At 41.8% G+C, this 26,774-nt stretch overlaps 1 protein-coding gene across 2 annotated transcripts in view; it reads left to right on the forward strand.

Annotated features, from left to right (window-relative positions):
* Nucleotides 1-21,090, forward strand: part of BMS1 (BMS1 ribosome biogenesis factor) — a 45,708-nt gene extending 24,618 nt beyond the window's left edge. For both annotated transcript variants that reach the window (XM_073018910.1, XM_073018911.1), the window contains exons 14-23: nt 6,222-6,295; nt 6,935-7,111; nt 9,819-10,007; nt 10,091-10,271; nt 10,518-10,576; nt 11,686-11,808; nt 12,723-12,870; nt 13,236-13,411; nt 19,950-20,111; nt 20,555-21,090. In XM_073018910.1, coding sequence (XP_072875011.1) covers nt 6,222-6,295; nt 6,935-7,111; nt 9,819-10,007; nt 10,091-10,271; nt 10,518-10,576; nt 11,686-11,808; nt 12,723-12,870; nt 13,236-13,411; nt 19,950-20,111; nt 20,555-20,785 — 1,520 coding nt within the window. In that variant the 3' untranslated portion in view covers nt 20,786-21,090. The remainder of the gene's footprint in view (nt 1-6,221; nt 6,296-6,934; nt 7,112-9,818; nt 10,008-10,090; nt 10,272-10,517; nt 10,577-11,685; nt 11,809-12,722; nt 12,871-13,235; nt 13,412-19,949; nt 20,112-20,554) is intronic.
* The last annotated feature ends 5,684 nt before the right edge of the window (nt 21,091-26,774 follow it).

Genomic DNA, 26,774 nt, shown 5'->3' on the forward strand with positions numbered 1-26,774 from the left:
GTTTTATAGAGACAGGATCTTGCTGTGTTGCTCAGGCCAGTCTTGAACTCCTGGCCTATTTTCAATTTTTGCCTATTAGAATTGAACTACTATGGACATTTGTATACAGGTTTTTGTGTAAATATGCACTTCCCATTTTTCTGGGAAATAAATGCCCAATAATGCAATTGCTGGGTCATATGGTAATTGCACAGTTTCATAGGAGACTGCCAGAGTAGTTGGGCCATTTGATGTTTCTACCAGCAATTATGTGAGTGATCCAGTTTCTTTACATCCTTGCCAATGTGTGGTGTTCTCATTGTTGTTTATTCTAGCTATTCTAATAGGTATGTGATATTTCATTGTGGTTTTAGGTTACACTTCCCCAGTGGCTAATACTGTGAGCATTTTTTCATGTGTTTATTTGCATTTTTATATCTTCTATGCAGATTAAAAATGTCTGGGGATGTCTTTTTTTTTTGCACTTTTAAAAATTGGGTTGCATTGGGTACTGTGAGTTCATTATATATTTAACTCCATTGTCAGATGTGTGATTTGCAGATACTTTCTCCTAGTCTGTAGTTTTCATTTTCTTAACAGGGCCTTTCACAGAGCAAAAGTTTTTATTTTTGATGAAATCCAATTTGCCAGTTTTTTTGTTTTTTGTTTTGGGGAATATGAAACTTGTATCAAGTCTAGGAATTATTTCCTATTCTTTCATCCTGAAGTTTTTCTCCTATGTTGTTTTCTAAAAGTTGTACAGTATTTTTTGTTTTCTCTTTATACCCATGATCTATTTTGATTTTTTCATTTTATGAGATATGAGGCTTAGGTCAAGGTTTGTATTTTCGCCTGCAGTTGAATAATTTTTCTAGCACCATTTATTTTACTGAATTGCTTTTGACTTTTGTAAAAAGTTAGTTGAGCATCTTTGTGTGAATCTGTTTATGGGTTCTCTTTGTTCTTTTGACTTAGGATTGTCTTGGCAATGCGGGGTCTTTTTTGGTTCCATATGAACTTTAAAGCAGTTTTTTCCAATTCTGTGAAGAAACTCTTTGGTAGCTTGATGGGGATGGCATTGAATCTATAAATTACCTTGGGCAGTATGGCCATTTTCACGATATTGATTCTTCCTATCCATGAGCATGGTGTGTTCTTCCATTTGTTTGTGTCCTCTTTTATTTCACTGAGCAGTGGCTTGTAGTTCTCCTTGAAGAGGTCTTTTACATCCCTAGTAAGTTGGATTCCTAGGTATTTTATTCTCTTTGAAGCAATTGTGAATGGAAGTTCATTCCTGATTTGGCTCTCTGTTTGTCTGTTACTGGTGTATAAGAATGCTTGTGATTTTTGCACATTCATTTTGTACCCTGAGACTTTGCTGAAGTTGCTTATCAGCTTAAGGAGATTTTGGGCTGAGACAATGGGGTTTTCTAAATATACAATCATGTCATCTGCAAACAGGGACAATTTGACTTCTTCTTTTCCTAACTGAATCCCCTTGATTTCTTTCTCTTGCCTGATTGCCCTAGCCAGAACTTCCAACACTATGTTGAATAGGAGTGGTGAGAGAGGGCATCCCTGTCTTGTGCCAGTTTTCAAAGGGAATTTTTCCAGTTTTTGCCCATTCAGTATGATATTGGCTGTGGGTTTGTCATAAATAGCTCTTATTATTTTGAGGTACGTTCCATCAATACCGAATTTATTGAGCGTTTTTAGCATGAAGGGCTGTTGAATTTTGTCAAAGGCCTTTTCTGCATCTATTGAGATAATCATGTGGCTTTTGTCTTTGGTTCTGTTTATATGCTGGATTACGTTTATTGACTTGTATGTTGAACCAGCCTTGCATCCCAGGGATGAAGCCCACTTGATCATGGTGGATAAGCTTTTTGATGTGCTGCTGGATCTGGTTTGCCAGTATTTTATTGAGGATTTTTGCATCGATGTTCATCAGGGATATTGGTCTAAAATTCTCTTTTTTTGTTGTGTCTCTGCCAGGCTTTGGTATCAGGATGATGTTGGCCTCATAAAATGAATTAGGGAGGATTCCCTCTTTTTCCATTGATTGGAATAGTTTCAGAAGGAATGGTACCAACTCCTCCTTGTACCTCTGGTAGAATTCAGCTGTGAATCCATCTGGTCCTGGACTTTTTTTGGTTGCTAGGCTATTAATTATTGCCTCAATTTCAGAGCCTGCTATTGGTCTATTCAGGAATTCAGCTTCTTCCTGGTTTAGTCTTGGGAGAGTGTAAGTGTCCAGGAAATTATCCGTTTCTTCTAGATTTTCTAGTTTATTTGCGTAGAGGTGTTTATAGTATTCTCTGATGGTAGTTTGTATTTCTGTGGGGTCGGTGGTGATAACCCCTTTATCATTTTTTATTGTGTCTATTTGATTCTTCTCTCTTTTCTTCTTTATTAGTCTTGCTAGTGGTCTATCAATTTTGTTGATCTTTTCCAAAAACCAACTCCTGGATTCATTGATTTTTTGGAGGGTTTTTTGTGTCTCTATCTCCTTCAGTTCTGCTCTGATCTTAGTTATTTCTTGCCTTCTGCTAGCTTTTGAATGTGTTTGCTCTTGCTTCTCTAGTTCTTTTAATTGTAATGTTAGAGTGTCAATTTTAGATCTTTCCAGCTTTCTCTTGTGTGCATTTAGTGCTATAAATTTCCCTCTACACACTGCTTTAAATCTGTCCCAGAGATTCTGGTATGTTGTATCTTTGTTCTCATTGGTTTCAAAGAACATCTTTATTTCTGCCTTCATTTCGTTATGTACCCAGTAGTCATTCAGGAGCAGGTTATTCAGTTTCCATGTAGTTGAGCGGTTTTGATTGAGTTTCTTAGTCCTGAGTTCTAGTTTGATTGCACTGTGGTCTGAGAGACAGTTTGTTATAATTTCTGTTCTTGTACATTTGCTGAGGAGTGCTTTACTTCCAATTATGTGGTCAATTTTGGAGTAAGTGTGATGTGGTGCTGAGTAGAATGTATATTCTGTTGATTTGGGGTGGAGAGTTCTGTAGATGTCTGTTAGGTCTGCTTGCTGCAGAGATGAGTTCAATTCCTGGATATCCTTGTTAACTTTCTGTCTCGTTGATCTGTCTAATGTTGACAGTGGGGTGTTGAAGTCTCCCATTATTATTGTATGGGAGTCTAAGTCTCTTTGTAAGTCTTTAAGGACTTGCTTTATGAATCTGGGTGCTCCTGTATTGGGTGCAAATATATTTAGGATAGTTAGCTCTTCCTGTTGAATTGATCCCTTTACCATTATGTAATGGCCTTCTTTGTCTCTTTTGATCTTTGATGGTTTAAAGTCTGTTTTATCAGAGACTAGTATTGCAACCCCTGCCTTTTTTTATTCTCCATTTGCTTGGTAGACCTTCCTCCATCCCTTTATTTTGAGTCTATGTATGTCTCTGCATGTGAGATGGGTCTCCTGAATACAGCAAACTGATGGGTCTTGACTCTTTATCCAGTTTGCCAGTCTGTGTCTTTTAATTGGAGCATTTAGTCCATTTACATTTAAGGTTAATATTGTTATGTGTGAACTTGATCCTGCCATTATGATATTAACTGGTTATTTTGCTCGTTAGTTGATGCAGTTTCTTCCTAGCCTCGATGGTCTTTACATTTTGGCATGTTTTTGCAATGGCTGGTACCGGTTGTTCCTTTCCATGTTTAGTGCTTCCTTCAGGGTCTCTTGTAAGGCAGGCCTAGTGGTGACAAAATCTCTAAGCATTTGGTTATCTGTAAAGGATTTTATTTCTCCTTCACTTATGAAACTTAGTTTGGCTGGATATGGAATTCTGTGTTTAAAATTCTTTTCTTTAAGAATGTTGACTATTGGCCCCCACTCTCTTCTGGCTTGTAGAGTTTCTGCTGAGAGATCTGCTGTTAGTCTGATGGGCTTCCCTTTGTGGGTAACCCGACCTTTCTCTCTGGCTGCCCTTAACATTTTTTCCTTCATTTCAACTTTGGTGAATCTGGCAATTATGTGTCTTGGAGTTGTGTCTCTTCTCGAGGAGTATCTTTGTGGCGTTCTCTGTATTTCCTGAATTTGAATGTTGCCCTGCCCTACTAGGTTGGGGAAGTTCTCCTGGATGATATCCTGAAGAGTGTTTTCCAACTTGGTTCCATTTTCCCCCTCACTTTCAGGCACCCCAATCAGACGTAGATTTGGTCTTTTTACATAATTCCATACTTCTTGGAGGCTTTGTTCATTTCTCTTTCTTCTTTTTTCTTTAGGTTTCTCTTCTCGCTTCATTTCATTCATTTGATCCTCAATCGCTCATACTCTTTCTTCCAGTTGATCGAGTCGGTTACTAAAGCTTGTGCATTTGTCACGTATTTCTCGTGTCATGATTTTCATCTCTGTCCATTTGTTTATGGCCTTCTCTGCATTAATTATTCTAGTTATTAATTCTTCCACTTTTTTTTCAAGATTTTTAGTTTCTCTGCGCTGGGTACGTAATTCCTCCTTTAGCTCTGAGAAGTTTGATGGACTGCAGCCGCCTTCTCTCATCTCGTCAAAGTCATTCTCCGTCCAGCTTTGATCGGTTGCTGGCGATGAGCTGCGTTCCTTTGCAGGGGGCGATGTGCTCTTATTTTTTGGATTTCCAGCTTTTCTGCCCTGCTTTTTCCCCATCTTTGTGGTTTTACCTGCCTCTGGTCTTTGATGATGGTGACGTACTGATGGGGTTTTGGTGTGGGTGTCCTTCCTGTTTGTTAGTTTTCCTTCTAACAGTCAGGACCCTCAGCTGTAGGTCTGTTGGAGATTGCTTGAGGTCCACTCCAGACCCTGTTTGCCTGGTTGTCAGCAGCAGAGGCTGCAGAAGATAGAATATTGCTGAACAGCGAGTGTACCTGTCTAATTCTTGCTTTGGAAGCTTCCTCTCAGGGGTGTACGCCACCGTGTGAGGTGTGGGGTGTCGGTCTGCCCCTAGTGGGGGATGTCTCCCAGTTAGGCTACTCAGGGGTCAGGGACCCACTTGAGCAGGTAGTCTGTCCGTTCTCAGATCTCAGCCTCCGTGTTGGGAGATCCACTGCTCACTTCAAAGCTGTCAGACAGAGTCGTTTGTGTCTGCAGAGATTTCAGCTGCTTTTTGTTGTTGTTGTTGTTGTTGTTGTTGAGCTGTGCCCTGTCCCCAGAGGTGGAGTCTACAGAGACAGGCAGGACTCCTTGAGCTGCTGTGAGCTCCACCCAGTTGGAGCTTCCCAGCCGCTTTGTTTATCTACTTAAGCCTCAGCAATGGCAGGCGCCCCTCCCCCAGCCTTGCTGCTGCCTTGCTGGGAGATCCTAGACTGCTGTGCTAGCAATGAGGGAGGCTCCGTGGGCGTGGGACCCTCCCAGCCAGGTGTGGGATATAGTCTCCTGGTGTGCCCGTTTGCTAAGATCCTTGGTAGAGCGCAGTATTGGGGTGGGAGTTACCCGATATTCCAGGTGTTGTGTATCTCAGTTCCCCTGGCTAGGAAAAGAGATCTGGGGCTCTACTCTTAATCTAAATGCTATGTTTTATATAATCTAAGATTTCCTCTAGGTGTGTTACACGATTGTGTTGTGTTGAACTTACATTGAGACTCCTTTTCACATGTGCTGGTATCAGCGTGGGTCTTTTCTATTCACTCTTTGAACTATTCGTTTGGGGGACACAGACCTCTGTGTCTTTTGAGTGTCCATTGGTTGGGTGCAGTGGCTCACGTCTGTAATCCCAGCACTTTGGAAGGCTGAGGAGGGCAGATCATGAGGTCAGGAGTTTGAGACCAGCCTGGCCAATATGGTGAAATCCTATCTCTACTAAAAATACAAAAATTAGCCAGGCCTGGTGGCGGGTGCCTATAATCCCAGCTACTCGGGAGACTGAGGCAGTAGAATTGCTTGAACCCGGGAGGCGGAGGTTAAAGTGAGCCAAGATCATGCCACTGCACTCCAGCTTGGGTGACAGAGCGAGACTCCATCTCCAGGAAAAAAAAAAAAAAAAATAGTATCCATTATCTATACTGGAAAAATTGAAATTGGGATTTTGACATAAGTGTGGAAATGTGGATTGGGTCCATTTAGTTTACCTAAACAGATGATGAAATACTAATTGTTTTATGAAACATTCCCTAGTGCAGTTTTGTCTGTGTGTGTAGTGACGGGAACAGTGAGAATGAGGGTGGAGCGTGGAGTGCGCTGTGGGCCTGTGGTGGGTGGGGCCAGCAGCACCTGCATGCCTGGCTCACGGAGTAGCCTTTGGGTGTTCTTTTCCCAGAGGAGCTCTACGGTGACTTTGAAGACTTGGAAACAGGGGATGTGCACAAGGGAAAATCAGGTCCCGATACTCAGGTATGACTTTGCTGTGGCTGGCTTTTCTTGGTCATTGTGTTCTGAGAGAGGCCCACATTGAGAAATGCAAATCTTACTTGTGATGTGTGAAGATTGCAGACTGGATGGATAGATTCCTTCCTAAAGGGTGGGGATATGGGGACCAAAGAGAAGCTTTCTTGTTTACTTGTTAAGTTTTGGATAACAATTACTACTGCTTCTTGCCATAGTCATTTGCCAAGTCCACTGTGATTTTTCACTCACAGAAGTCTTAGTTTCTTGGACTTACATTCGACCATTGCCATCATTCTCCTCTTCTTAAATTTAAGTGTCATTTAAAAGAACGAAGTCCCTGTTCTCCCTAATATTTCTTTGGAACAGGGTCTAGGAGCATCTCCATGAGGGACACATCTGTTGTTTTTATTCTAGTTTGTGTTCCCAGCCAGCTTAAGGAATGGCAGCTAATTGTAATGCAGATGTAACCATTTCCTGTAGCAGCACCATGTTATTCAGAGACAAAGGTCGTGTTATGTTTTGTTTTATTGATAGTGATAAGAGATTTTGCTAAGATTTTTGTTTAAATCGAACTTTAAAAAATCTAATGTTTAAAGAAAAGACCTTCATAAACATACACAAAATTTTTTCTTCTGGAAATTTAAGAATGAAGATGTAGAGAAAGAAGTTAAGGAAGAAATTGACCCCAACGAAGAAGAAAGTGCCAAGAAAAAGCATTTGGATAAGAAGAGAAAATTGAAGGAGATGTTTGATGCAGAATATGATGAAGGAGAAAGCACATATTTTGATGATCTTAAAGGAGAAATGCAGAAACAAGCACAGGTGAGAAGCCTCAGTTCCTCTCAGCCCTTTGTCAAGACTATCATAGCCCAGGAATCCCTGATTTTGTTTGGGTCCCTGCTTCCTATCCTGCTTCTGTGCCTTTCATTTGGACTCCTGGGTAGAGATGCTTATGAGTGTGTTTATTCATGCAGTGAGCTCATTGTTTCTGCAGTCAGAAGGTCACCAGAAAAAGATCCATACCTATTTTGTAACAAGAATTAGGAAACAGAAATGACTGAGGCATGGTCTCTACTTTTGAGACTTTTACAATGTAGTGATCTGAAACAGTGTATTCATTTCAGTGCAAGGATTGGCTGCCTATTCTGATTGCTGCTTCGTGATTTGAATGGCAGGTGATCAGTGGCCCATGTGGCTTATGGACACACCAGAGCTCATAGGAGGAGTGCTCTGAAAACTCATCCTGGTCAGAGTTCAGAAGGACATGTGGAATGTAAGGTCTGATGCAGAGATAAAGGGAGATGGTGTAGCCCTCCTGCCTGGGGTGCTGAGCAGGTTGCTGGAGGCGGTGATCTCACTCTGAAGGAGACAGACACAGAAACGTGTACAGTTGATGGTGAGCATCTGAGTTGCGCCTTGTTAGTGAGGCCAGGAGTGCCTGTGTAAGCTGGAACAGATCTAGGTCTTCATTTAGTCAAAGAACTATCTCCTGATTAGGCATTAGCTTCGTGGTTGCAAGTCTGTGTTGACCTTTGATTGGCATGACTAGGCTAACTCTGAAGTTTTTGCTTCACACCATTTACAATTTAAAATTACCTAGAGCCTTGTGGGCCATTGGAAAAGACTGAATGTTTCACTCTGAAATGGGAGTCCTTGGAGGGTTTTGAGCAGAGGAGAGACATTAAGGTAATCGGATCACTCTGCCAAAAGATCAGGCAGGTGGCACAAACCAGAGAGCTGGCAGTGGAAATGAGACAAAGAGTCAAACCCGGATAGACTTTATTTAGAAGCTGGGTCAGTAGGATTTCCTGGTGGACTGAATGTGGGGGTGTGTAAGAGGAAATGAGGATGGTGACTAGAAGTTCCTGGAAGGATGGGTTGTTGTAAGTTAGACAGGAAACCCTCTGCAGATGCAGCTTTGGGAAGATGATGTTTGTTTCAGTTGGGTGTCATGCAGACAAGTGGAGTGTCAGGTCTGGAGAGTGGTCTGGCCAGGGACTTAGATGTACAGCCCTCAGCATGTAGATGCCACTTAACATTATCAGGTGGGCAGGGAGTGAGTGCAGAGTGAGTGGGAGGAGCAAGACTGGCATGGGCGAGATGGGGCGACTGTGGCCGTGAGGCCTGAGCAGTGCCCAGGCAGGAGAAGCAATGTGAGCATGCAGGCACACGAGAAGCGAGTTGTACACGGAGGCGAAGCGTTGTTCAGACCCTGCTGCCATGTTAACTATGGTGAAGGCAGAGTTGACCACTGGAAGAGTCCTTCAGTGTGGGGGCCTTCATCAGTCTTGGCAAGCACCAATTTTCATGGATGTAGGAGAATGGGAGCAGAGGAACTGGAAGCTGTGACTGCAGAAAACTTTTGTGGGGTTTTGCTGCAGAGAGAAACAGAGAAATGGAGCAGTTGTTGGTGGAAAAAGTGGAATCAAAAGGTTTTGAGATAAGAGAGGGAACAGAGGGAACAGCTGTTGGAATAAAGTCCAGGAAAAGTGGATGATGTCTAGTGAGCAAGTGATGTGTGGCCCTGAGTAGAAGCATGGACAAATCATCTGTTCCTGAGCTGCCTGTAGAACTTTCTGTGATCATGGAGATGCACGTCTTTGCTTCCCAGTATTGTAACCCTGGCCACAGGTTGATATGGACCACTTCCAGTGTGACTAGTATGATTGAGGAACTGCATTTTAAATATTACCTAATTGTAATTAATTTTAATTGAAATAGCCACACATAGCTCCCCTATGGGCCAGGTCAGAACTCTGATAAGGCTGGATATGGGAGGAAACCCTGGTAGAGGGTTGACCATGGAGGTTCTTTTGGTTTTGGAGTGAATCAGGAAACAGCCATCAGCTGAGTGGAGGTGAGGGTGGTGTTGGGTGTTTGAAGACGGGAAAAGTGTGAAAGAATTGTTTGGAGAGGAAGGAAAGAAGGTGTGGACTGGAGACATTTCCAGTGTTCAGGCACGCAGGGCTCCACAGAGTTATCTACATTTGCTGTCCCTTGGAGCAGCAGAGAAGAAAACGGTTGGGACATATTCTGAGCAGACTGTAGAGGTAAAATGTGTAGGTTTTTTTTGTTTGTTTGTTTCTTGCTTTTTGTTTTTTGAGACGGAATCTCGCTCTATTACCCAGGCTGGAGTGCAGTGGCACGATCGCAACTCACTGCAACCTCCGTCTCCCGGGTTCAAGCAGTTCTCTCACCTCTGCCTCCTGAGTAGCTGGGACTACAGGCACATACCACCACACCCAGCTAATTTTGGTATTTTTAGTAGAGACGGGGTTTCACCATGTTGAAGACTGGTTTCAAACTCCTGATCTCATGTGATCCACCTGCCTCGGCCGCCCAAGGTGCTGGGACTACAGGCATGAGCCTCTGTGCCTGGCCAAATGTATAGTATTTTTAATAGGATAAAGCCTACATAATTCTGTCCATAGTTCCTTTATTTAGAAATTGCGCCTTTGTTCATGTTAATCTTATGTTTATTACAGATAACGGCATATGGGTTTGTTTTTTTTTTTCCTGTCATGTGTAGCTGAATCGCGCAGAATTTGAAGATCAAGATGATGAAGCCAGAGTTCAGTATGAGGGTTTTCGACCTGGGATGTACGTCCGCGTTGAGATTGAAAATGTTCCCTGTGAATTTGTGCAGAACTTTGACCCCCATTACCCCATTATCCTGGGTGGCTTGGGCAACAGTGAGGGAAATGTTGGATACGTGCAGGTGGGTCCCTTTGCTGCATATTTGGTGCCTGAGGCTCTGTGGATTTCCCCTCCATCAATCATCTTACCCTCTCGTCCCCTCAGATGCGTCTGAAGAAACATCGCTGGTATAAGAAAATCCTCAAGTCCCGAGATCCAATCATATTTTCTGTAGGGTGGAGGAGGTTTCAGACCATCCCACTCTATTATATCGAAGACCACAATGGAAGACAAAGGCTTCTAAAGTATACCCCACAGCACATGCATTGCGGAGCAGCCTTTTGGGGTAAAATATGATTACAATAACTTGCCTATTGCCGAGATTAAACCTTACAGGCTGCATTATTATAGCTTTTTGCTTTTCCTTTCATAAAATTTCACTCTTAAGATTTTTCTCTTTTCTGGGAGCGGGGAGGTGGTTTGGAGTATATATGTAAATCTATATCCAAATCCAAATGTCCATATCCAGTATGTTAAACTAGAATCTAAAATTTGTGGTTTGCTATATTTCTTTTTTTGCTTTTCCTTTAAGGCCCTATCACTCCACAGGGAACTGGTTTCTTGGCAATACAGTCTGTCAGTGGCATAATGGTAACTATCTTGGATGATTTCTTTTACAGATTGGTTTGAGAAATATATCCTGAATGTGGGTTATATACATGAGACTTTTAAGTTGAAAATTACTCATTTTTGTTAATATAAAGTAAATTTCCCTTTGCTTTTACTCTTCCTACATCCTTTTCAGTAGGGTGTGGGATTAAAGGAGGGGAGGTGGAAGAATTATAATGGTACATTTCCTATTTTTGTGCATCTTTTGGATTTATTTATCTAAGCAAGTACTTAAGAAGTGCTCACCATGTACCAAGCACTATATGAGGTTGTGAGGAGCCATCAGAGACCAGCCAGACACGAGACTCCCTGCAGCCATGCTGGGGTAGCAGTCTGTTCACACCATTTTCATTTGACCAGTCAGGCAGGGCAGGGTTTATCGGTCCCATTTAACAGAGAAGAAAGCAGAATAATGAGCAGATGGAATCTGCCCTGGAGGTCCAAATTTTAATTTCCTAAACATTGCAACTGTATTTTCTTTTCCATTTCATTCCAAATAAATCATTATAGTGAAATAACATTCCTCTGAAATCACTCTCAGGAAAGTATTCAAGTAGCCCTTGTTTTTTGTTTGTTTTGTTTTGTTTTGTTTTGTTTTTTGAGACAGAGTCTCAGTCTGTCATCCAGACTGGAGTGCAGTGGCACGATCTTTGCTCACTGCAACCTCTGCCTCCTGGGTTTAAGCGGTTCTCCTGCCTCTGCCTCCCAAGTAGTTGGGATTACAGGTGTGCATGGTGGCATGCCGAGCTAATTTTTGTGTTTTTAGTAGAGACAGGATTTTGCCATGTTGGCCAAACTGGTCTTGAACTTCTGACCTCAGGTGATCCGCCCACCTCAGCATCCCAAAGTGCTGGGATTACAGGTATGAGCCATGGTGCCCGGCCTCATGTCACCCTTGTTATTTTGGCTTACCAACTTTAGTTTTGGATTGCTTTTGTCAGACCACTGGGTTGCAAGTTCAAATGGTCTCTCTTGTTTTTCTTAGCTAATTGTAAGTAAAATTCACTTTGGTAATGTATTGTGTCACATAGAATTGAAGTTTTTCTCTTGCTGATATTATTCCTATTTTCAAATTTTGGGGTTCCTGTTAGCCTGATTTTCGGATAGCTGCCACAGGAGTTGTCCTTGATCTGGATAAATCCATAAAAATTGTGAAGAAATTAAAGCTAACTGGGTTTCCATATAAAATTTTCAAGAATACTTCATTTATTAAGGTCTGTATATCTATATATTCTCATATTTATAAATGTCCATATTGTTTGAGAAAAGGAATGAAATACCTCTAAAATATGGGCCTCATGTTTTTAGAAAAGTATTTGAAATCTTTTATAAACTTCATATTTTGTTTGCTCCTTTATATTCTGTTACTTAACTATGCCAAAGAAAGCAGTAGTAAAACAGCTATTTAGGAATTGAGGCTGTTACTCATGACTTCCATGTGAGACTGCCACAGAAGTCATATTGAAAATATGTCATTTTATCCACTGGGTTTTGTTTCCTACTTTTTAAATTTGTGTTAACAAAGGAAAAAAAAAATCACAAGTTTGTCTAACCATTCAGCAGAAAAATCGACAAAGCATTTGCAGACAACTTGGCAAGGGTACAGAGAAACAGATGTACTGTTTTTCAGTATTTGGGGAGGGTGGTTTGAGCAGCATTTATTGACAGTTTCATTAGTGTGGATGTTTCTATTGAAAACACAGTTAGGAAGATCATAAAATGTTCGTGCAATATAAGGTAATAATACCACCGGCGTTTATCTTACTGTTTTCATGTTCTAAGTGTATGCACCTGAGTAAAAGGTTCTGAGCTGTAGTCTAGTCTGAGAGACGCCAGCAAAGGCTGCCTAGGCCAATTCAGTCCTGTAAATCCCTCTTGGATCTTCTCTTCCACACAGACAGCGGTGATGAGCATGCCCATGAACCCACATGATTATTTTGGGGGAAATGAAAGGGTTGTATTTTTGAGGTAGTAATTCCACTTTCAGGGACAAATACATTTTGATTATTGTATCACCCTTCAGTGAGTTGTTTTTGTCCTTTAACCAAGTATGTATCTTTGAAGTAAGAAGTAAAGCATAAAGTATACGATTTTGTGTGTTTGTGTTTTTATCTTACTATACCTATAGGGAATGTTTAATTCTGCCTTGGAAGTGGCCAAATTTGAAGGTGCTGTGATTCGAACTGTCAGTGGGATAAGGGGGCAGATCAAGAAAGCACTCCGAGCTCCAGAAGGCGCTTTCCGGGCCAGCTTTGAGGATAAACTGCTGATGAGTGGTGAGTGTCTTGAGTAGTGTTCAGGGCAGGGTGTTACCATTCATGCTTGACCTCTAGCTAGTGTGATGAGAGGCTGGAGTCAGGTCTGTAGAGGCTGGAGTCAGGTCTCTAGAGAGTTGAGCGGCTCCAGCCTTAGATCTTCTAGTGTTACGTGATGTGCCCATTCACCTTGTGTCTGCTGTCTCCTGGCCACACCCAGTAACAGTTCTGTGATCTATGAGAATAGTTTCCTTAGCGAGCTTTCCCTTCAAATACTTTGCAGCCAGGCAGAGAAGTTTGGAGTGAAGGTTTTTTTCTTTGTTTCTTCGCAATATGGATATGAATCTTCTTTTGAAAATGTTAAAATAAATTACCTCTCTTTTCAGATATTGTCTTCATGCGAACTTGGTATCCTGTTTCCATCCCAGCCTTCTATAACCCAGTAACATCTTTGTTGAAACCAGTGGGTGAGAAAGACACCTGGTCAGGAATGCGGACCACAGGCCAACTCAGGCTCGCCCATGGCGTCAGACTAAAGGCAAACAAGGACTCTCTGTATAAGGTACTGGTTGCGTGTGTGTTAGTGGAGATGAAGCCTATGCTGTCCAGACAGGGAGTAACACAGATACTTTTCTATAATTTCTTACATGCTTTGAATGTTCAAGTGTAAAGTCTAATGTTAAATTTGATTGAACAACTGTATATTCATGGAATATTTTGGAATGGAACACCAAAAAATGGTAATAGTAGTTCTTTCTGGATTGAAGACAAACTTATCTTTTTTAAAATAAATTTTATTTTATTTTATATATTTGAGGTTGAACACATGATTTTAAAGGACACATATAGATATTAAACTGGTTACTGTAGTGAAGCAAATTAATGTATCTACCATCTCACATAGTTTTTTTGTGTGTGACAAGAACAGCTAAAATCTACTGATTTAACAAAAATCCCAAAGACAATACATTTTTATTAACTATAGCCTTCATGATGTATACTAGATCTCTAACTTGTTCATCCTACATGTGTGCTACTTTGTATTATTTTAATGTACGTCTCCCCATTTCCTATTGGTCATTTCCTATTTGGCCCATTCTTCAACTGGGTTGTTTTTCTGCTATTATAAGAGTTCTTTACTGATTTTTGGATATTAACACTTTATCAGATATGCGGTTTGCAAATATTTCTTCCAGTCTGTAGGTTCCCTTTTCATTTCGTTGGTTGTTTCCTTTGCTGTGCAGAAGCTTTTTAGTTTCATGCAGTCCTCCTTGTTTATGTTTACATTTGTAGCCTGGCTTGTGGTGCGATATGCAAAAATTATTGCTAAAGCCAATGTCAAGAGGCTTTTCCCCTGTGTTTTCTTCTAGGAGTTTTATGGTTTCAGGTCTTATTTGGGTCTTAGGTCTCATATCTGTTTTGAGTTGATTTTTGTGTATAGTGTATGATCAGGGTCCAATTTTATTCTTTTGCAAGTGGAAATCCAGTTTTCTCAGCACTATTATTGAAGAGACTATCTTTTTTTCCATCGTGTTGTCTTGTTTCCCCTTGTCAAAAATTAGTTGACAGTATATGTTTGGATTTATTTCAAAGGTCTCTGTTCTGTTCCATTGGTCTAATTCTTTTGTTTTTATGCCAGCACCATACTGTTTTGATTACTATAGCTTTGTAATACAATTTTAAATCAAGAGGTGTGATGCCTCCAACTTCTTCTTTCACAGTAATCTGTTGGCCATTTGGGGTTTTTTTTGGCTCCATATGAGTTTCAGGATTGTTTTTTCTTTTCTTTCTTTTTTTTTTTGAGACAGAGTTTCACTCTGTCACCCAAGCTGGAGTGCAGTGGCATAATCTTGGCTCACTGCAACCTCTGCCTCCTGGATTCAAGCAATTCTCCTGCCTCAGTCTCCCACGTAGCTGGGACTACAGGCACATGCCACTATGCCTGACCAGTTTTTGTAGGTTTAGTAGAGATAGAGTTTCACTGTGTTGGCCAGACTGGTCTCCAACTCCTGACCTTGTGATCAGCCCACTGCGGTCTCCCAAAGTGCTAGGATTATAGGCGTGGGTCACTGCACCTGGATTGTTTTTTTCTGTTCTGTAAAGAATGCCATCAGAACTTTGATGAGGAGTGTGTTAAATCTGTATATTTGCTTTGGGTAGTGTGAACATTTTAACAATATTAATTCTTCTGATCCATAAACATCAGAACTTTGATGAGGATTGTGTTAAATCTGTATATTTGCTTTAGGTAGTGTGAATATTTTAACAATATTAATTCTGATCCATAAACACAATATTAATTCTTCCATTTGTTCATGTCTAAATTTCTCTCATCAGTGTTTTATGGTTTTCAAGTGTACACATCTCTCACCTTCTTGGTTAAATTTATTCCTAAGTTTTCATTTTTCTTTGATGCTATTGTAAATGAGATTATTTTCTTGATTTCTTTGTCAGCTAGGTTATTTGTATATAGAAATGTGACTGATTTTTATATGTTGAGTTTATACCTTGCAGCTTAACTGAATTGATTTAGTAGTTCTCACAGTTTTTTGTGGAATCTTTGGAGTTTTTTACATATAGGATCTTGTCATCTGCAAATAGAGATAGTTTTACTTCTTTAATTTAGTTGCCTTTTTTTCTCATCTAATTGCTCTTGCAAGTACTCTGTTGAATAAAAGTGATGAGGCTGGGCATCCCTATCTTGTACTCAATCTTAGTGGAAAAGCTTTTAGTTGTTGCCCACTAACTATGATGTAGACTGGGTTTTTCATAAATGGTCTTTATTACATTGAGGAACTTTCCTTCTACACATAAACTATTAAGAGGTTTTATCAAGAAAGGTTGCTAAACTTTGTTAAATGCTTTTTCTGCATCAATCGAGGTGACCATGTGGTTTTTTCATTTTGTTAATGTGATATATCACATAGATTGATTTACGTATGTTAAACCAGCCTTGCATGCCAGGGATAAATCCCACTTAAATATGATATATAATGTTTTTGATGTGTTGTTGAATTCTATTTGCTAAAATTTTTTTAGGATGTTTGCATCAGTGTTTAATTTTTTGGAGAGCTTGACCTGTAGTTTTTGTTTGTTTGTTTTGTATGTGTGTTTGTATGTGTGTGTGTGTGTGTGTTTTGGTTTGGCTCAGGTATTAAGGTAATACTGGCCTGGTAAAATGTGTTTGGAATTATTTTCTCTTGCTCTATTTTTGCCAAGAGTTTAAGAAGTAAAATTCCATGGGATAGGAGTGGCTCTGGACATGGGAGTGACATGATAGTGACTCTGAACCCTGTAGTGGTGGGACACAGCAGCATCCCAGTCTCTGTGAGGCCAGGCGCAGCATCAGCAAGGACCCCAGAATGGTGGAGCACTACCGTGGCTTGGGCCGTCGGGGGCAGGGACCAGTGCAGCAACTACTTCTCTCCCTGGGGAGGCAGGTGCCTGGGCAACTCAGATTTTCCAAGGCTAGTCCAGTTCCAAGGAAGCAGAGTTCTACAGTTGTTTGTCCTGAAGGGCAAGGTACCCCAGTTCAGCCAATGCCATTTTCCTGGGATGTGGGGGTGGGCGCCGTGTTGGCTCATCCGTGGCAGGTGTGGCTGCTCAGGTCAGCTAAGACACTGATTCCCTGTGAAGCAGGGCAGTGCTTCAGCTCTTGTGCAGTGAGGGGTGTGACTGCTCAGAGTGGCCAAGGCACTGATTCCCTGGAAAGCAGGGCACTAAGTCAGCTCAGGCCCCAAGGGGCAGGGCGCAATGACAGCTGGGAGGGGAGGGGCACAGCAGCGTGGCCCCACAGGGTAGGGTGTATGCTGTGATGTGGACGTGTTTGTTCCCACCAGCACTCATGTTGAAATTTGATTCCAAATGTGGTGGTGTGGGAGGTGGGGCCTAGTGGGAGGTATTTGGGTCACTGGGGCAGATCCTTAATGAATAGATTAATGCCTTTTCATGGGACTGGATTAGTTACCAGGAGTGGATTATCAGAGTGAGTTCAACTTCCTAGACTCTCGTGTTTCCTCTCTTGCCATGTGAGCCCTTTGCATACACCTGTTTCCCCTTCCACTTTCCCCATGAGATGAAGCAGCACAAGACCCTCACCAGATGTGCTGCCTGCCCTATCTCAGACTTTTCAGACACAAGCAGGGTGAGCCAAATAAACCTTTTTTATAAAATAAGTTACCGAGTCTCAGGTATTCTGTTACAGCCATACTAAATGGCCTAAGACAGTGTAACAGCAGCTCAGAGGTGGTGGGCCACTAGGTGGGGGTGATACAGAGCAACAAACCCTGAGGATGGTAGAAGGGTGCGGTGACTGCTCACCCTGGGCGGGACATGCTCCCGAAGTGGTTCTGGGTCCAGGAGGTCACATTGCAGCAGCAGCTGGTCCATGGGGGTGGGGCGCAACATCAGTTCCTTCTCTGAGGGGAGTGCTGGGGCTGCTGGGCCCCTCTTGCTTCATTACCCCTGCAGGGAGACATCCCCTCTGCTTCAGGCTGATCCCTCTGGGGATGGGTGGTGGGGGACAGATGTTTCCTTCTCTCCTTTATGTGACCGTCCTGGTTTTCTGTGCTCTACCGGATTTCTGCTACTCCTTGATGCACTCTGGGCTCTCCTTTAGTGACTTTCATCAAAATATAGTTGTTTGCTGCTTTGGCTGTCTTTGTCAGAGGACAGACGCAAGGGGCTATTGATTGGCCCCTTGCTAGTGTCCCTCCCTCTTAAACTTTTCACTGGGTACTCTTTTGAACTATTTTTTCCCCACCATATACATGTATTTTTAAAACATTAATGTGCTAATTTCTATTGAAGCAATGTGGATTTTTCTGAAAGTTTTAATGTTTTAATAAGCTTTTTATTGAAATGTTAATGTACATACAGAAGAATGCCCAAATCGCAGGTGTGCAGCTAGATGAACTGTAGCACACCAGGCTGCCACACCCTGGACCAAGCAGTAGCCTCGCCCTGTGGCCTCTCCCAGGCACTGCCACCCCAACCCACAAAATAGCTACTTTCCCAGTTCCTGACGTAGATTTGTTCTGCCTGGTTTTGACTTTTATAAAATACAACACATTCTATTTAGCCTGACTTCTTTGGTTCAGTATTACAGGACACATCCATGTTCTTGTCTATGGCAGACATTGATTTATTGTCATTGCTGAGTTCCATTATATGACTGTATCACCATTTATCCATTGATGGGTAAAATGATTTCCTGTTTTTGGCCATTATCCCACAGCCCTTAACACTAACGTCTGGATATGGGACTTGCGGGTATGCAGGGGCACACACACTTCTGCTGGAGGATCCCTGGGTGGGGTGGAGACTCCAGGGCACCTGTGCTCTGCTTCAGTGTGGAGGCTTCTGTGTCATGTTCTGGGAGCACAGTGGCTTGGCCTCCACCAACAGCACAGCTTAAAGAGTTCCTTCTATTCCATATGCTTGCCGACAATTGGCCTCTTCAGGTTTTTGTTTGTTTGTTTTTTTAAGGTTTTCAGTGCCTGCCTGGACTTGTGTTTTCATTTAGATTTTGGTTTCTTAGAACTTTTGTTATTCTCTTCACAGCTTAACAATGCATTTGAAAAGATTTGTTTTCATGTGGAGTATTCAGTTTTGTAATAAGAGGGTTGTTCAAGGCATCAGTCTGCCACTCTGCTAGAAACAGAAGTCTCCCAGGCATTTCTTTTTATATAAAGTAGTTAATGAAATTTTGAACCGTCTTACATGAATTTTTATTAAAATACACTTCAGGATGTGGTGCCCATTATCCATTCTACTCTTTTGTAAGAAGCAGATTTCTCTGAATTCTTGAATTTGAAAACAGTTGGGGTTCCTAAACAGAGAATATGGAATATTATTGGGGATGATGTCTTTAATAATACATTTCAAGATAGCAGAAACTTGTTCCATATAGATGACTTTAATAAAAGCCTAGGGCAAAACTTTCAATTTATTAACAGTATTTATGAGGCAGTTAAGAATCTGGGTCATCTCCATCTCCACTAAAAATACAAAAAGTTAGCCAGGCGTGGTGGTGGGCACCTGTAGTCCCAGCTTCTTGGGAGGCTGAGGCAGGAGAATGGTGTGAACCCAGGAGGTGGAGGTTGCAGTAAGCCGCGATCGTGCTCTTGCACTCTATCCTGGGCAACAGAGCGAGACTCTGTCTCAAAAAAAAAAAAGAAAGAAAAAGAATTTGGGTCATCTCAATTAAACATAGAATTTAAGATTACCTTGAAAATTCAGTACAGAGTATTTTGCCTTCAAAATTGTTTTTTTGAGTCTCCCTTCTTTCAGCCAGCCTTCCATCAGAAATAGAATAAAGTTAAACTTCTTAATAGGAATCAGGAATCAGGACTCTTTGGCTGCTGATTGAAGGAAGAACTATCCTTAAATCCACAGTGGGCCGGGCATGGTGGCTCATGCCTATAATCCTAGCACTTTGGGAGGCCAAGGCAGGTGGATCACCTGAGGTCAGGAGTTCAAGACCAGCATGACCAACATGGTGAAACCCCATCTCTACTGAAAATACAAAAATTAGCTGGGTGTGGTGGTGTGCGCCTGTAGTCCCAGATACTTGGGAGGCTGAGACAGGAGAATTGCTTGAACCCAGGAGGTGGAGGTTGCGTGAGCCGGCATCTTGCCACTGCACTCTAGCCTGGGCAACAGGGCGAGACTCCATCTCAAAAAAAAAAAAGGTAAATCCAGAGTGGTTGATAGTCAAGATGAAAAGCTAGATTATTTTTGTTAGGCTGGGAAATAAGCACCTCAGTGGCCCAAAAATAAGGCCTGAAATTTCCATTAAAAGAAACTGGGATCTATTCATCTGTTCTGTTGAGATCCCATAGTTCCATACCATAGAAATGGGCACAGAGGGTTTTGGGGGGGAGAGTTGTAAGTGTAAGCTCTCTGTTCCTCTGTATACTGAGAATTGTGGGTGTCCACTGACGCAGTTCATATTTGGCGGATGATTAAGCCCTGATTTCTCAGGGCCAGTGGACTCTGGTGTTACTGATCTTTAACCCAATGAGAAGATTGTATGCAGAAGTTTTAAATGCACATTGATTATAATTTGAATATGTCACAGTCTTTATTTTTCTTTTCAGCCAATCCTGAGGCAAAAGAAACATTTTAATTCACTGCACATTCCAAAAGCCTTGCAGAAGGCCCTGCCATTTAAGAACAAGCCCAAGACCCAAGCAAAGGCAGGCAAGGTGCCAAAGGACAGGCGGAGACCGGCCGTCATACGGGAGCCTCATGAAAGAAAGGTACTGTCGCCCATGCCGTACTGCATGCTGCATTTAGATAGGAAAGAATGCTCTCCGCAGCATACTTCCTGTTTCTACTGCAGTCTCAGTTATTCAGGGCACTGGAACTAAAGTCAGAGGAAGAGCCAGAGTTCGTTTCCCTTCCTTTGCCTGGTCCTACTCTGCCCTGTGCTTTTGATGGGGATAACAGGCACATGGCTGGGGAACTCCTCTGTCTTGGTTAGCTGCACACAGTGTCCACAGAATGATGAACACAGGTGGTAAAGGTAAAATGCGATCACACCTGTGTCTCCATGCCAACAATGACTTCCCAGCGCAGGATGCATTTTCATGCAGTTAGTATTCATTTGGATTGTGGGTTGCCTCTAGTCTTAGTGTTTAGGATGCGAGTGTGTCAGGTGGCTGAGAGCATTCTGATACTCACTGGCTTTTGTCGTTTTCAGATCCTCGCGCTGCTGGATGCTCTGAGTACGGTGCACAGTCAGAAGATGAAGAAGGCCAAGGAGCAGCGGCACCTGCACAATAAGGAGCACTTCAGAGCCAAGCAGAAGGAGGAGGAGGAGAAGCTGAAGCGGCAGAAGGACCTCAGGAAGAAGCTCTTCCGAATTCAGGGGCAGAAGGAAAGAAGAAACCAGAAGTCCAGTTTGAAGGGGGCTGAGGGCCAGTTGCAGTAAGCCTTTGGACTGGAGGGACTGTCCCTGGATCTGCGGAGGTGGACAGTTGCAAACATCACAGTTTGAATGCCTGTGAATGACAAGTCAGTGGGCAAGAGCCCAAGAGATGTCTCTACCCAAACTGTGCCTGCAAGAGGAGGAATGGAGAAGCCTGGACTGCTGGGACTGGGTTCGTTCTCACCACCTGGGGCTGTCGAGATTTAAAGTGATGTAAGCTGTGGTTATGTGGATTCTCTTACTTTCCTCTGCCTGCCTCAGTTTAATTATTTTGTCCTACAAAAATATCATTAAAATATTTTTTGTTAGTTTTGGCTTAGTAGTTTTCATTAGGGATGAATGCCTGACAATCCTTTGTGGATAATTATTTATGCTACCACCTTCGTGAGGAGTCTTCCAAAATAGAAATATTCACTTGAATCCTCAGCTCCCATGGAAAATTTTAGAGAAGGGTGTGTAGTGTTTTTGTTGTGTTTTTAGTTTGAGTGACACGCAAACCTAGATGGTACAACCTACTGTGCACCTGGGCTCTATGGGCTCCTTTGATCACTGGCCCTTGTGGACATTTTCTATCTTATTTCATATGTTCTGCACATTAGTATAGTGACAAGGTAACAGTAAGTACCTTTTTAAAGCTTTAGACTTAGGAGATTGTTGTCTCAGGTGCAGAGACCAAGGAAATCGTATGTATCAGTGAGATAGGCTTCCCGTATTATGCTCATGCGTTATACCTGCCTAGCTACATTGCCTTTTTTAAAATTAAACATTATATTGATATAATCATACTATTACTTAGGCGATGTATGTATTTTATGATTGTATGTTGATATAGTTATGGGGAATCTAATCTTATATGATGTAATCATAGATTCACATATAGTTGTATATTTTGCTCAATTTCTCTCAGTGATAACGTTTCACACATATCACAATCAGGATGTTGACATCAAAACAGCCCACTGATTTTATTCACATTTCCCCAGCTTTACTTTCCCCAATGTATACTCCTCCATATGTGCATGTGTGTGTAGAAATATGGAACGCAGCTGGGCACAGTGACTCACGCCAGTAATCTCAGCACTTTGGGATGCTAAGGCAGGAGGATCACTTGAGCCCAGGAATTTGAGACCAGCTTGGGCAACATGGCAAAAACCTCATCTCTACAAAAAATACAAAAATTCGCCAGGTGTGGTGGTGCACACCTGTGGTTCCAGGAGCTTGGGAGGCTTAGGTAGGAGGATCACTTGAGCTCGGGAGGTCAAGGCTGCAGTGAGCCATGATAGCACCACTGCACTCCAGCCTGAGTGACAGAGCAAGACCCTGTTTCAAAAAAAAAAAAAAAAAAGAAAAAAAAATTTATATATATGTAGAACACTTCATGAATTTGTGTGTCATCTGTGCATGCTGACCTCTGTGTTGTGCCAGTTGTAGTATGTGTGCTGCTGACATGAGTACCGCATTGCCTTTACAACATCACAGGGGCCAAAGAGGGTCAGCAGGATTGTGAGCAGTTGGCCTAGTCTGAGAGGCTGTCTAAAAGCCAAAAGCTGTCAATAGACAGGTGCTCAGCTTTGTGTCTCCATAAGAAGGGAAGGGGATGTGAGGATCCCATCAGGACTGGGTCTATCTGGGAAGTGACTGTTGGAACACACCCAGACCAGACCTTTCTGAGCAACTCCGGGTGTAAATTTTCCTGTATTCCTCAAGAGCTATTAGGAATTTCATTATTCAGTATGCTGATAGGCCTGGGGACTGACACATAGTAAGCCCATAACAATTATAATTTAAAACCAATTTGTTATATAGCATAATTGATACATTTTAAAATGCAAAACTGTAATTCAACTAAAATATACAAGGCACTCTAAGTCATACCATGTTTTACATTTAAGTAGCTTACAAGGTGATCAGCAAGTGTCTCATACAACAAGCAAATTTGTTCAAAGAGAAGCCTTGCAAATAAGTATTTATAATTGTATAGTTTTATATTTCAGCCAAAAGAGTGAAATCCTTTAGCAATGGGGGAAATAAAAGAATGTTTAATTACAGTTGCAGATAATTGCCTTTTCCAAAGACAATGTATGTAGGCAGAAGTCATACCTATTAATATTAAAAATCTTGGTTTATCATATTTGGAGAACAAGGGAAATGAAAAGTTTGTATATCAAGATTATTTAAAACTAAAGTTAAGGAATCTCTAATGTCTGAAAGAAACAATAAATAGCATTTTCCATGTAGAGTTTTTATTGGTGAAGGTGTCACCTGGCCGGGTTAGTAAACACATCAGTTTGCCAGTCATGCATCAGTTAAGGATGGGGATATATTCTGAGAAATGTATCATCAGGCAATTCTGTTATTGTGTAAACATCATAGAGCAAACCTAGATGGTACAGCCTACTGTGCACCTGGGCTCTATGTTATGGTCTGTTGCTCCTAGCCTACAAACCTGGACAGCATGTGACTGTACTGACTACTGTGGGCAGTTGTAACACAGTGGTAAACATTTATGTATCGAAACATAGCAAAGGCGTAGCAAAAATACAGTCTTGTGGAACCACCACCATATATGTGGTCCGTCCTTGACTGAACATCATGCAGCATGTGGCTGTATGTATACACATAGTTTTTGCTGTGAGTTTGCATCCATCTCATAGGAAGACATATATCAAAATAAGGACCAGACTGGAGAGTGTGTAAATTATTTTTCAATACTAATGGCTTATTCATTTGATATTGTCAACAAGTATGTTGCAAAAATAAATTCCACCAGAATGTGAGTCCCATGAGAACAGGAACTGGGTTGTTCACCTTGCTGGCACTTGGAGTAGAGCCACTGAGCTTAACACTGCATAAAATTGCTTGGAAGAAAGAAGGGAGGGCATTCCAGGTAACTGAAGCATTGCTATGCAAAGTAAGCATTTGCCCTCTAAAATATTTTAACAATTTTTATAGAAACCTTTCTCAATTGCATTAAACTTTGTAAATTGTAAAAATTATGCTTTGTTATATCTTTCTATCTTTTTACTGTGCACAAGCAGCCATAGGTGCTGGGTATGTTTTGAAAACGTTGAATCTATAGTGTGCATATCATTCCATGCCATTAAATATTCTTATTTAATCATAGATGTGTTCAGGTGTGTTTGGTTTCCTATTCATGGATGTACTAGATTGTTTCTTTTTTTTTTTAACAAAACCTGTGAACTTGCTTTAAGTATTATCATTTGGTGACATGCTCACCATTTCAGAAATAAATGAGCAAAGAGGAAAGCCACCAGGTCTGATTCAGCTCTCTGGAGGCTTCAGAGCTTACCCCGCTGACGGGAAAAGAGCATCGGTTTAATTGCCCTTGGTAGTGACTTCTATTATCTAATATTTTGCCAGACTCAATATATTTCTTAAAGTCATTATTCAGAATCTTCAGCAAGGAGATTGTATTTTATTTGTTTCTCCTTTGTTTTACCTAGTTTATTTCATGGTTTCAAAGTATTGTATATTTTTGTAATCTTTTAACAAGACAAAAGGTTGAGATGTTGGACATTTAAATGCCAAAGGTGTTTTATTATGAGACTTAGCATTTCATATTTGGGGATGGTACCTTATTATTGAAAATCAGATAAACTTTAGTTGAGTGGGTATTTGGAGGAATCTTTTAAATCTTTTCTTAAGCAAAGTTTGGACATTCTAAAATAAAGTTGCCAACTGGCATGTAGAGAGGGAAGGATGTGTCATACATTTAGACCAGGTGGCCTGTCCTGTAACTTTTTTGGGGGGAGGGGTGGGCTTGATTTTTGTGTGTTTTGTTTTTTTCCAATTTTTGTTTTGTGATAAAGTATGCATAATAAAACTTATAATTTTAACAGTTTTTAGTTGTATGAGTCAGTGGCATTAATTACCTTCACAGTGCTGTTGCAGCCATCTTCACAGCCTTTCCATCATCCCAAACTGAAACTTTGTACCCATTAAACAATATCTCCTCCTTCCCTTCTTCCCCCAGCCCCTGCAACCACCATTCTGTCTCTGAGTGACTACTCTAGATACTTTTGCAAATAGAATCATACAATATTTGTCTTTTTGTGCCTTGTTTATTTCATTTAGCATACTGTCTTCAAGGTGTGTCCAGTTACAGCATGTGTCAGAATTTCCTTCCTTTTTAAGGCTGAATAATATTCCCAGTGAATGTCTTTACTAGATGTTGCTTATCCATTCATCTGCTGATGGACGTTTGGGCTGTTGGGAATAATGTTGCTGTGAACATTGGTGTGTAAATATCTGTGAATCTCTGCTTTCAGTGCTGTGTGTAAAAGTGGAATTGTTAGGTCAAATGTCATTCTGTGTTTAATTGTGTGAGGAACTGCCACACTGTACCCACAGCTGCTGCACATCTTACATTCCTTCTAGCAGTATGTACAAGGGTTTCAATTTCTCCACAGCCTGAACCACCCTCATTATTCTGTTTTTTTCTTGGTTGCTTGGTTGATTGGTTTCTTAAAAAACTGGTGAAGTTCACATCCTAGTGTGAAGTTACATCTCGTTGTGATCTGCATGTTGGTAATGACTAGTGACGCTGAGCATCTTTCTGTGTGCTTATTGGCTATCTATAGACCTTCTTTGGAGAAATGCCTATTCAAGTCCTTTGAACCAGGTTTTTTGTTGTTGTTGAATTGTAGAAGTTATTTTTATATTCTGGATATTAAACCCTTATCAGATAAACCACAAACATTTTCTCATTCTTTGGGGTGTCTTTTCACTCTGATAGTGTCCTTTGATATGCAAAGGTTTTTTAATTTTGATGAAGTCCAATTTATTTTTTCTTTTGTTGCCTGTGCTTTTAGTGTCATAGCCAAGAAATTACTACCTTATTGTTTAGTTTTTTAAAAGCATTTATGCGATTATTTGGCTGATACCTGTCTCTAATGATTGACGGCACTTCTTGAGGGTGACTTTTAAACATGCAAATTTGATGTCACTTTCAGAGGCTCCTTCCATGGCTTCCCTTTACTTCTAGGCCGCAGCCCTTGTCTGGCCTCGCTGCTGCTCTGGCCCCTGCCCTCCTCTAGGGCCTCTCTTCTGTTGCCTCCAGCTCTGGCCACAGTGGCCTTTCATCCCTCGGTGCACTTGCCTGGGGGCCTCAGCACATGCAGTTCCCTCTGCCTGGAATGCGGCAGCTCCTAAGACCCCCTCCCGGCCTCCACCTCCTCGCTGCTCCTTCTGACGCTGGCCCTGAGACCACTGGTCGGTGCGGCCTTCCCTGGACCCTCTCCGAACTCCCCACTACTCCTCCACACGTTTCTTCAATAAACCAGTGGCACTCAATTGTGCAGTCCAGGGACCCCTGGGATTTTCACGACCCTGTCAGCGGCTGGGTGAGGTCGAGTCAAGAATGTTTCATGACAATAAGGAGACATTATTGACCTCTTTTTACTGAAGTGGGAGCGTCTTGTGCGGGGCAGCGGGCTGAGGATGCGGCTGTGTTAGGACTTGACGGCTCGCACAACTGAAACACCGCCACTTTCCCACAATTTTTTTTTTTTTTTTTTTTTTTTTTTTGCTTTGGAAAACATTTCTCACAAAAATATGCGACTTATGTTACCATATAATGGGCTTGCTTCTGTTATTTTAAAACAAACTAATAAATACCTTAAATGTTTCTCGGCTTTATTTTTTGTTGTTATGGTTCCTTTTCTTCTCTTTCCCCCAGCTTTATGAAGGTATAATTGACAAACTTGCGTATCTTTACTGCTCACAGCGTGCTGTTTTGTTGTATGTGTGCCCCGTGGAACGCTCCGTGGCGCTACTGCACACTTCCATCACCTAGTGCGTTGAGGGTCCCTGGGATCCGCACTCCCGGCGCTGCGCCCTCGACCCCACGCTGTGCCTGCGCCCTGGGACCCGCGCCCGCCGCTGGAACCGCACCTACCGCCGGCGCCCCGTCCCCCACCCGGTTTTAGTTTCCACCCACGCGAAGAAACTCAGCCTCGGTCCTGTTTAAGCA

Source organism: Chlorocebus sabaeus, chromosome 9 (assembly GCF_047675955.1).
Source record: "Chlorocebus sabaeus isolate Y175 chromosome 9, mChlSab1.0.hap1, whole genome shotgun sequence".
NCBI lineage: Eukaryota > Metazoa > Chordata > Mammalia > Primates > Cercopithecidae > Chlorocebus > Chlorocebus sabaeus.